Below are 12,101 nucleotides of genomic sequence, written 5' to 3'. Positions count from 1 at the left end.
TAATGTGATCTTAGACACTTGCATGTCTTGGCCACCTATGGTCATTACACTAATATATAATACAAGCAAATCAATTTCAGATTCAACTAATACTTTTGTGCCAGTGCTGTGCTAAGCACTGTCACCCTATTATAGTTTATTTAATAGAACTCAGTTTGAAAGCGCCTAAGCAATCCTCATATTTTAACTTTTAAAATAACTGATTATTTGAATGTATATCAATAGCATTCCTGAATTTTCGTCCTAAAATTAGTAAATAAAATGTATACATACTTTCATTAAGTAAAACTTTCAAGTCATGAGTTATACTTTATTCATTACAAGAATGAATGGATTCCATGGCATGAGGCATTAATATTCCATAGGGCTCATAATTAAATTGGTAACTAAATCACATCTCTTTAGCTTCTAGTGTCAAACTAGCATGGCCTAGTTAATATTTTAGTCCACCAACAGTTTTGACTTCTTACATTAATAGCTGAGAAGTAAGGTAATTGATTTTCTTGTTAAGCTACGTAGATTAGGCCTGATGGCTTATATTTAATCCTACTTACGGTATTTATCATGACTGAGTATTAGAGTAGTTATTTCTGGATAACGAAAAGCTTTTGATTACAATTATTATAAACAAAAACCTTAAAACATAGTCCTGTGCTTTCCTTAGTTAATATCTGTATTTAATGGCAAAAGAAGCCAAGGTAAGAAAGCTCTTTGCTTTATAAAAACTAAAGGTAACAATCACAATCTATACTAATAGTTTTGAATATTAGATTTTAGCTTTTCCATTTTTCAGTGACTTTTAACAAGACCCATCTCCTCTATGAAGAATGCAATTAGTTAGTTTTTTTTCCTCTGGCTTAAAAAATAGAGTAACCTGATCTGAGTCTGACAGAGTGTGTCGTTCATTTAAGTGCTTCCATCTGTTGCCTGCTGTTCCCCTTACTCATGACCCCTCTATGTTTCTCTCTTTCCCTTTTTCCTTCTCTTTCCCTGTTTCTCTTTCCTTTTTCTCTCTCCTTTCCTTTCTCTTTCTTTCTCTCTTGCTCTCTCTGTCTCTTGCTCGCTCTCTCTCTCTTTTTGTTCTTAGCTCCTCTGAGGAAGGCAAAGTTTGTTGAGAGCCCACGAATTCCAGAATCCGAGCTTGGCTCACCAACCCTCACTTCAGCTCAGAAACTGGACGTGGATGCATACTGCCCTGGTAAGCATGCATGCAGTGTCTGCTTTGAAAGAGGGAGGATTGGATCAGGCCCATCCAGCAGAGCAGTATTTTGCATGTATACTACTCATAAAAACATGTTACCTCTTTTGCAACTAATTGCCTATTCTTCTTAATAGAACATAGTTTTTACTGAATGCCCTGTTTTGACTTTAATACAATAATGAGAGTAAGTATTGAAAATAATATCAAAGGTAATTTTCAAAAGAGTTAAAATAACTTTGGTAGATAAGTAGCTTTAGGTAAGTAGGGTTACTTTTGTGATTTGAGATACTTGAAGAAATTTTGCTGTGGCCATGTGCAAACAGGAATGTTGAAGATGTGAATAAGAATATTCATTCGACACTAGACACAAAAGTGTTGTGTGCAACACTTTTGCATACAACCTTTATGCCTGATTCCTGTTGGATTTCTGGATGATTATAGAAAATACTTGTGATGCTGGAAACATTAAACTTGAATTAGAAAAGAAATATAGGTTTCCGAGATGGACTCCTTTTGGATACAGATACTTACTTTTAGAAATACCTCTTGTGAATGGCCTGTAAACACATGTGGGAGTTCACTAAAACCCTTCTTGTGTGGGAGCCAAACTGAGAAAGACTCATTATCAATGCTTAGATTCTTTCAAACTTAGATGAGTTGCCCGGCAACATCCTTTACACTCTCTCTACAGTGAGTCTATAGAGCTGTGTCAGAAATGTTCACAGCTCTAGCTGAGTATACAGATTAGAGCATTAGTAAAGGACCTTGGAAGACTTGGTTTTAGGTCTTTTGTTTATTCCTACTCATTAAAATTGATGTTAAACCACAGTGAATACAACTACTACATATTTACAGCATGAGGGGTCAGCAGAGTAAAATGATTCCTAGTTCTGGGGAGGGTATCAGTAGCTGTGATCTGAAATGTCAGTATAATATACCTTCGAAGCCAGATAAGACATGGTTAAACAAAAAACAAAACAGTAGGAGGAAACTTGGGACAAACGTCATAAAATGAGAGACGTTTCATTTTATGAGTCAATTTTGAATATTGAAAGACCTTGGGGATTTTGCTTCCCTTCCGGGTATTGAACTGGCTTCATCCACTCTTATAGATAACCATTCTTTTCTAAATCAGTCACAGTTTTGTATTAGGAACCAGCTTTTCTGTTTCCAAAAGGAACAAAATAGCTGTTTAAACAGTGCTATAGCACATGATTAGAAGAATCTTTCATGTTTTGAGGTACTGTCACGCTTCTTGGGCAATGGAATATTATACTTTGCATTTCTTCATGCAAATTTTAGTGTTATAAAGTAAAATAAGTGTGCTAATTTTCTATCCCTTTCTTGAGTTTTAGAAGGAAAACCCTATCAGAGGCCTTTTCTTTTCCAGATTTGCAAGTCAGAATGACTGTCATGAGGGCCTAATCTTTCACTTCCTGATTGCCCATCTGACATCCTTAATCTAAGCTAAAGCTAAAGTCTTATTCCGGTGATTATTTATGTATATTTTCCACAGGCATGAATTCTTTGTTGAATTAGAATTAAACCAAACTAAAGCTCGGTTATGATTTTTAGAAAGCGAGGAAGAAATTAAAACACGGTATCAAAGTGCTGCTAAAAAACATCTTTCCTTTTCTTATCTGAAACAGTTTTAAAGCATGGAAACTTTATGGTGATTTGCTCTTTTCTAATCAAGTTATTAGGTGCTCTGAAAATTAGTTTCTACCAAGATAAGAATGGTAACCTGAGGGTTGAAGCTATTATCTCTACATAGTACCAAAAATTAACAATAACCAAATGAATTGATGAGTATACTCACAAAACAAACAGATTTTGCATTTTTTCATGCAAATTTTAGTACTAGAAAGTGAAATAATACTTAATTTTTGAATTTCTTTCACATAGGATATACTAACACCACTGATGATATTTTATTGTACATTGATACAGAGTAATACGGTTAAGGCTACTAGTGTTCTGATACCTTCTTGTCTGCCTGCTTTACTCGTTATCACCTGAAAATTTAGGAAAATACTGTGTCTCACAGAGACAACAATCACAAACTGAAAGTTAGAGCAGTGGTTTTCAAATTTTAATTTACCTCAGAATTACCTGGACGATTTGTCCAAATGCAGATTGATGGGCCCCCAGAATTTCTTACTCAGTGGTGTGGAGTGGGTCAAGAATTTGCATTTCTAACAAAATCTCAGATCATGCGGAAGCTGCCATTTGAGATTCTATGCTTTGAGAACCAGTTGGGTTACAGGGCTGCTGCGGGCTGCTCACTGTACAGTCATTGTTCAGTGGTTCAGTGAACAATGCTGAGAGTCTAAAAAAAGTGGTAGAATAGTCTTCTACCACTGTTGATATGTGGGGAGTAACTGCCAGTGTTGTTTCTGTGTTATCTAAACTTAATCCTTTTGGTACCTATATTTAGGTTGGAAGGATAAAACTTTTGTGTCTGAGAAATGGACCTATATGTTTTTCTTGGTATGTCTTTTTGTACCTGACATCTGTGTACCCATGTCTAACTTTTCTGTGTCGTTTTACATGTAAAAGGAAATTGTGGATCAAACCAAGCCAATTCATTGATGGTTAAGTCTAAAAGTGTAGGGGAAGCTACTCTGGAATATAGCTGTTGAGCCAAAATATTAAATTGAGTGATTCGTTATATAGCATTATCTTCTATAATATCTCATTAAAGTTTTAGTATTCCTCAAGTTACATTTGTTGTATGCAAAATATATGGGAAAAATACCAGCAAACAGTCTCTTTTGGTTCTGCAGCTACAACTGTGGAGATAATCGATGGTGTTAAGTAAACTACCAGAATAGAGGGGATGTTCTGGGAATTGTGTGTGTTAATTGTCTCACAGTGGGGAAACTAAGATCTAGAGAATTCAAGCGATTTGTCTAGGGTCACAAGCAGGATTTATTGTTCAACTCTTGAAGGGGACACAATATAGTTCAAAAATATATTGCTCTCTAATCCTGTTACTGTGTAAATTCTATGAGCATTCCTTACTGTCCTTAGATTTAAAAGCAGAAAATTCAGTTAAGTATGAGATACAGTCATATTCTATTTTATGAAAAGGTTAACCAACTGTTAGTGATGTCAGTAAAGCAATTTCCAAAATAAGAGAATAGATTCATCCTATACTCTATTACTTTTCTATCTAAAGTATTACTTATTAGGTGTGTGATTTGGGGCAAGTCACTTAACCTTTCTACCTGTTCTTTCATCTGTAAAATGGAGATGATAATTTTAAATCAGTTTAATATATATAAAGCACTTAGAAAAATGCTTGGCTCATAGTCCGTGCTCATAAATGTTAGTTGATTTTATTATTTTTGTAGTGATGATCCTAAGGTGTAAGACAAGGTCTTAATCAGAAAAAATACTTAAAGGTTTAGGATCATTTTTAATTAAATGTGTCCTATTGCATTTCAATTCTGATTTTTCTCTGATGAGTCTTGCGGTCTGGAGCATGTCACTTAACTTTTGCGTGCCTCAGTCTCCTGTCACAGCAATATTATTTCTATAATTTAACAAATTATGCTTTTATATAGATACATGAATATATATTCATAGGAAAAAATTTCTAGAAGAATACACCAAACCGTACCACTGGTTGCCTAAGGAGGGGAGACTGAATTGTTGGAAAATTAGAGTAGGATTGGTGTGAGATAATGTTAGCAGAGGTTGTATCTGGTTGGTGGCATTACAGGTGGTTTTAATTTTCTTTCTTGGGCATCAGGCATGTATTAGTGAATAAGAGCTTATGTTCTGGAGTTAGATCTAGGTTTAATTTTTTTCTCTTCCACCTACTAGCTGTGTGACTGATAAAAATAGACCTGTCTTTAAAAAAAAAAACTGTCATCTCATAGGATTGTTACAGAGATTAAGTGAAATAATGTATATGCCACATGCTTAGCTCAGGCAAAGTAAAACAAGACATTAGCACCCTTTCTGTTACTCATCATCATCATTATACTTTTCTGCATTTTCTAAAATTTCTACAATGAACTTCTATTGAAAATTTTCAGTAATCAGATGACATTAAATGCTGGTGATACTCTTTGTTTTTATTTTAGTTTTTTAAGTGTTTCTGTTTCACATTATAATATAAAATTTCAAGTATAGAAGTGACCTTTGACACAGATAATGGTAGGCCAAGTTGACAGTTTTATAGGACTTCTGACTACATGTGCATGAAAGGTTAAGGGCCAAAGCCCAGACCAGTCTTGAAATAGGCAGGCTTTTATCAACACCAAATATTTTCAGAGGAATTTGAGATTAATCTTTTTATATGGATTCTTTAAAATCTCTTTAAAACGGTAGTATCTTTCAAAGGACAGTGNGGTGATACTCTTTGTTTTATTTTAGTTTTTTAAGTGTTTCTGTTTCACATTATAATATAAAATTTCAAGTATAGAAGTGACCTTTGACACAGATAATGGTAGGCCAAGTTGACAGTTTTATAGGACTTCTGACTACATGTGCATGAAAGGTTAAGGGCCAAAGCCCAGACCAGTCTTGAAATAGGCAGGCTTTTATCAACACCAAATATTTTCAGAGGAATTTGAGATTAATCTTTTATATGGATTCTTTAAAATCTCTTTAAAACGGTAGTATCTTTCAAAGGACAGTGTTATTTAAGGTGACAAAATTAGCATATATTTAAAACTCAAAAAGAGAAAACAGTTTGATTAGAGTCAGTGCATATTCATATTTGCATATATTCTGCACTTGTAAAAATTTTTTTCATTTGGATTTTTTATCTGTATTGTGCGTTCTATAGTATAAGTACAAGCCATTGTAAACAAAGTGTTTTATTTAAAGTGAGTAGTTCCTTGAACTGTCTTTTTCCCAACTCCTGTATAGTCATTGTCATTTCCATTAAAATCAAAGGAGATTTTTTTTTTCATTTTCTTTCTTCCATTTAAAAAATTTCTGAGAACGTTATCAAATGTTGTCTTGATCCTAAATACTTAACCATGCTTCTTTGATTTTGCTACAAACTTTGTGCTTGTATATAAATTCTTCTGTATGATTTTGCATTGTCCTATGAGTACCAAGAGCCTTTTCCTCCTGTTTCACATCTTTTGTTATATTGTGTTTGTATTCTGCTTTATTGTAAATACAGTAAGTATGAAACATAATTTTTAACCTGAGTAAAATTGATGAGCTTTGGGGGGAGTCTGAGCCCTTTAAAATTATAAGTAAAAACTTGCTACATGTACATATGTTCTTTTTCCAATCACAGGTTATCAAAACAATTGGTAACCTCCCTTACACCAAATAAAAAGAAAGAAGAAATGCTATTGTAAAGGTTGAAATTGGAGGAAAAAAAAAAAGGTTGTTAGAACAACAGGAACAAAAAGCTAAAAGTTATATAGTGGATAGACTTGAAAGGAGAATGAAAAAGGAAATAATAGAACTATGGGATTGGCCTATCAGGATATGAAGTCTAAAGTAGAGATTAGAAGACAGATGAAACAGAAATAAGTTGTGTATTAGAAGTATGAGATACTGCCTTATTACTGATTGTTGAAATAAGCATAAGAACTAGAATATGAATATAAATGGCTTTTCTTCCCCACACTTTCCTATCCATGTAAGTTCTTTTTTTTCTCTCTCTTTAAATAGAGATGAGATCTTCCTATGTTCTCCTGGGCTCAAGCAACCTTCCTGCCTCAGCCCCTTGAGTAGCTAGGACTACAAACTCATGCCACCACACCTGTTTAACGTTTATTTTTGTAGAGACAGGATCTCACAATTTTGCATAGACTGGTTTCGAACTCCTGGCCTCAAGTGATTCTTCCACCCAGGCCTCCCAAAGTGCTGAGATTATAGGCGTGAGCTACCATGCCCAGTCTACTTTGAACATGTTTTCCTGATCTTTAGTTTTTCATTGTTTGTGATGTGAGTTTTAATCTTCTGTAGTTAATGAAATTTCAGGGAGGGAATCAGGGACAATTGTGTTCCTCTTTGGTGGGTCCAGTTTCTAGGTAGATGAGGGAACTTCAGAAAACAGCCTCATCCTGTGCCTTGGGAGAGGCAGAGGATTGAGACAGGAAGTGGGAGGGGAGGCCAGAAAGCCCTTGAGGCTGCTGCTTTAGTTCAGCATGTCAAGGTACCATATTTTGGGGTATTATTTTCTGTGCCCTAGCATTTGGAAGGTTACTAATCTCATCACACTAGCTTTTAGATAACTTTTCTGAGGTGTTTTACATCATAAAATCTGAAGGCTTGGCCTCTGAATGTGGTGTTTAGATCCGTAATTTAGTCAGATATCCCAAGGGGCAATATTTTCATTAACTGTAAAACCATTTTAACTTCCAGCTTTTGAAGAAGTAAAATATTCTGGTTTAGAGTAAAATGCCAGTGGTTTAGAGCCAGACTGCCTGTGTTCATGTACCAGTTCTGCTGCTTACTACTTGTGTGACTTTGGGCAAATTACTTAACCATGATTTGTTAATTTCCTTATTTCCCTCTGTAAAATGGGGATGATAATATTACCTATATCACAGGAAGGTTGTAAAGATACGACACATTAAAATATGTAAAGTAAAAATATAAAACATATTTATTTATTTGTTTGTTTTTGAGACAGAGTCACACTCTGCCACCCAGGCTGGAGTGCGGTGGCAGGATCTGGGCTCACTGCAGCCTCCACCTCCAGGGCTCAAGCGATCCTCCCACTTCAGCCTCCCAAAGTGATGGGATTACAGGAGTAAGCTACCACACCTGGCCTCATAATGTTTTATGTTGACTTTTTACTGCCTTTTATCTAAGGATGTTGTAGGTAAAGTTATCTTATCTTTTTTTTAATGAATGCTTCACGAAGAGAATAAAATTTCATGTATTCTGTAGTTATTGGGCATCTTTACATGCAGTCTATATATAAATACTAAGTTGTGTTGTGTGTATGTGTGTTTATTTTTAATGGGGTCAGTTTTTCATAGTGGTGGCTAGTTCAGCCTTGGGAACAGAGAAGCTTGAGTTCAGTTCTGGCTGTGCTACTTTATTAGCTGGTGTCTTTTATTTAATCTCTCTAATCTACTCTGGTTCCTTGTCTATAAAATGAAGATAGTAATATCACTCACTCCATAAGGTGTTTGTGATAAATAAGACAGTACCTGTAATTTACTTAGCACAATGCCTGGAACATCAGTTATTGCTAACAACTTATTTCTCACATGTATGTACTATTATATATTTATTTATTGGAAAAAAAAAGTGTTTCTTAAGCAGAACATATGTTCCTGCAGCTCAGTGTTCAGGAAGAATTCTGTGGGAGCAAAGAAGGGACAGAAAGGTACTCTTGGCTTGGGTTTTGACACGCAAGAAGCTGGAATTCTGTATCTGATGTTTCCACTACCATCCTTTACCTCTAAGTCACTTAAAATCCTCAGTCTTTTTGTTTTTTCTTATCTAGAAGTTATAAATCATAACATTTAAATTTGTAAGACTTGCAGGAAGTGTTGTTTAAATTCTATTTGTTGAGTGCTCTTCAGAGTAGGTATTTGTATTAGTTTATTGTTACATAACAAATTACCATAAAGCTAGTAGCTTAAAACAGCATTTGTTATCTCAGTTTCTATGTGTCGGGAATCCAAATGCAGCATAGCAGGGTTCTGTGGCTCTCACAGGTTGCAATCAAGGTGACAGCTGAGGCTGTAGTCATCTTGAAGCTCAGCTAGGGAAGGATCCTCTTTCATGTTTATACACATAGTTACTAGAAGGATTCAGACCTTCATGGGTTGTTGAACTGAGGGCCTCTATTCCTCACTGGTTTTCAGCCAAAGGCCACCCTCAGTTCCTTGCTATGTGGGCCTCTCCATAGGGCAGCTCACAACATGGCAGCTTGTTTCATGAGAGCAAGCAAACAAGAGGTAGAGAGGGTACCAGCAAGACAGTGACAGTTTTTATAACCTAATCACGGAAGTGACATTCTATCACTTTTTGCCATATTCTCTTCATTAGAAGCAAGCCAGTAGGTCCAACTCACACTCAAATGGAGGGATTACAAAAGGTCATGATTACAGAAGGGGTGGGGATTATTGGGAGCCATTGAAGAAGTTACAATCTTAGTTCTCTTGGTTTAAAATAAATGTAAATGTCTAGTTTCTGTTGGAAACATTAAGTACTGTCAAGAAGTATTCTAAAGAATGTTTTCACTGTCTTTTGAAAATACTTTTAGCTCTTATTTAAAAAGTTATCCATGTTAATTATATAAAATAACAACTAAACTAAGAAAATATACATAATCCATGACCCCACTAATCAGAAAGCCATTGTTAATATTTTGGGATATAGCCTAGCAATCTTTTTACATACAGTTGGCCTTCCATATCCCCAGGTTCTGCATCCACAGGTTCAACCAACCACAGATTTAAAAATATTCACAAAAAAATAAAAAATAATATGAGAGTAAAAACTAATACAAACAATATGGTATAATAGCTATTTGCATAGCATTTACTTTGCATTTCATATTGTAAGTAACCTAGAAATGATTTCAAATACATGGGAGGTTGTATGTAGGGTATATGCAAATACTACATCATTTTATATATAAGGAACTTGAGGATCCACAGATCCTCATGGGTATGGGATTGGGGGGGGGGGTCCTGAAATCAGTCTCTTGCAGATATCGAGAAATGACTGTATTTTATTAGTCTGCTCAAACTGCCATAACAAAATACCATAGATTGGGTGGCTTAAACAGCACATTAATTTTCATATAGTTCTGGAGGCTAGAAGTTCAAGATCAAGGTTCTGACTGATTCAGGTTTTGGTGAGGGCATTTTTCCTGGCTTGCAGATAACTGCCTTCTCACTGTGTCCTCATGTGCTTTTCCTCTGTGCATGCATGTCAGGAGAGGGAGGGAGAATGAGAGAGCAGAGAGGTTTCTCTTATAGGGACACTAATCCTATTTGGATCAGGGCTGCACGCTTATGACCTCATTTAACATGGATTACTTTCTCCAAATATATCCACACTGGGAATTAGGGCTTCTACAAATAAATTTGGGGGAGACACAAACATTCAGTCCATAATATGTACTTTTAAAGTAAAGGCAATAGACTGGGCACAGTGACTTATGCCTGTAATCCCATTGCTTTGGGAAGCTGAGGTAAGAGCATCGCTTGAGGCCAGAAGGTCAAGGCCAGCTTGGGCAACATAGCGAGACCCCATCACCACACAAAATTAAAAAATAGTTTTAAAAACTTAAAATGATATTGTATATATCATGTTTTCAAATTGACTTTTGAAATTATATTGTATGTGTTTTACCTTAAGAACTATTCCATCATTTTTTCTCCTGGTAGGGCATTTCATTATATAAATGTAGCATAATTTTTAAAAACCAGTATACTGTTGCTGAACATTTAAATTGTTTCAATTTCTTATTGTTATAAAGGTGCTTCAGTGAACATACTAGTTGCTGAATGATTGTTCGTATCTACCGTTATTTCCTTAGAATGAATTCCTTGAAATGGAATTGATAGAAATCCAGGATTATTCAAAATCTTAAATCTTTATATTACTAGATTTCCCTGTGGTACATTTCTTCCAGAAATATATCAAAATATTTTCCTCAGAACCTTCACCAATACTACATATTTTTGATGAGTGTTGCTTTTGGCATATTTTGTGTGTGTTTGTCGCTTCACATCTCTTTCAGAAGCCTTTTCTCTCTTACCCTCCGTGGTCATCCTCAAATATTTTTGGCTTTTATAGTCTGTCTTATATGGAAAAGCATTGTGTATTTGATTTTGTTCACATGTTAACTGTGTCTCCTCACCCCAATGTATTATGACTGAAAAGGATGTAGAGGAGTGGTAAGGCTTGCTGAACTAAAAAGAGTGGATAGGCTTGCCTGGACCTGACAGTGAAGTTGAAGCCTCATTCTTTAATGAGTTTTCTCAAAATACAGAAGTTTTCTTCATAACCATTGTAAAATAAAATGTATACCAGCCTGGGCAATGTGGCAAAACCCCATTTCTACTAAAAATACAAAAAAATAGCTAGGCGTGGTGGTATGCGCCCATGGTCCCAACTACTCGGGGCTGAGGTGGGAGGATCGCTTGAACCCAGGAGGTTGCAGTGAGCCGAGATCAAGCCATTGCACTCCAGCCTGGGTGACAGAGTGAGCCCACATCTAAAATAAAATAAAATAGATTCCATATACTCTGAACAGTTTTGTGTTTTTCCATTTCTTGCAGTCACTTTCTTCCCTCTGCGTTGCTAAATCTAGTGCTTGTTTCCAGTTCTCATTTTATTTAACTTACCTGCAACGCTTAACACAGTTATTCACTCCCTCTTCCCCAAAGCACTTATTCTGTGACCTCCAAGTTATCACATTATTTTTGTTTTATTCCTAATTCTCTGGCCTTATTTTCATAGCCTATTTTGCTACTTACTTTTCTTCTCCCACTTCCAAAAGTTGGAATACTCCAAGACCAGAACCATGGATATCTTCTCCATGCTCACTTTGTTGGTATTCTCATTCAGGCCCACATCTTTTAAGGACATGTATATATTGATGACTCTGCTGTCATCACCAGATTTACTTTGATGGGCTCTAAGACCCTGCTCAAGTGTACATCCACCGATTAGTAGGTGCCCATGCTGTCCCCATTGTTAAATATTTTTAATAGTAGCCCTACCCTGTTCCCTTCCCTTTTTTAAGATCTTTGCTGGCCGGGCGCGGTGGCTCAAGCCTGTAATCCCAGCACTTTGGGAGGCCGAGACGGGCGGATCACAAGGTCAGGAGATCAAGACCATCCCGGCTAACATAGTGAAACACTGTCTCTACTAAAAACTACAAAAAACTAGCCGGGCGAGGTGGCAGGCGCCTGTAGTCCCAGCTACTCGGGAGGCTGAGGCA

The 12,101-nt window shown here is 36.0% G+C and overlaps 1 protein-coding gene across 1 annotated transcript in view; it reads left to right on the top strand.

Moving 5' to 3' along the window:
* TANC2 (tetratricopeptide repeat, ankyrin repeat and coiled-coil containing 2) overlaps window positions 1–12,101 on the top strand; it is a 483,987-nt gene that overhangs the window by 197,140 nt on the left and 274,746 nt on the right. Inside the window, exon 5 of the mRNA XM_017882923.1 lies at window positions 1,088–1,198. Coding sequence (XP_017738412.1) covers window positions 1,088–1,198 — 111 coding nt within the window. The remainder of the gene's footprint in view (window positions 1–1,087; window positions 1,199–12,101) is intronic.

This window comes from Rhinopithecus bieti, unplaced genomic scaffold (assembly GCF_001698545.2).
Source record: "Rhinopithecus bieti isolate Rb0 unplaced genomic scaffold, ASM169854v2 scaffold_12928, whole genome shotgun sequence".
In the NCBI taxonomy this organism is placed as follows: Eukaryota; Metazoa; Chordata; class Mammalia; order Primates; family Cercopithecidae; genus Rhinopithecus; species Rhinopithecus bieti.
This window is presented reverse-complemented; position numbering and strand designations above follow the sequence as displayed.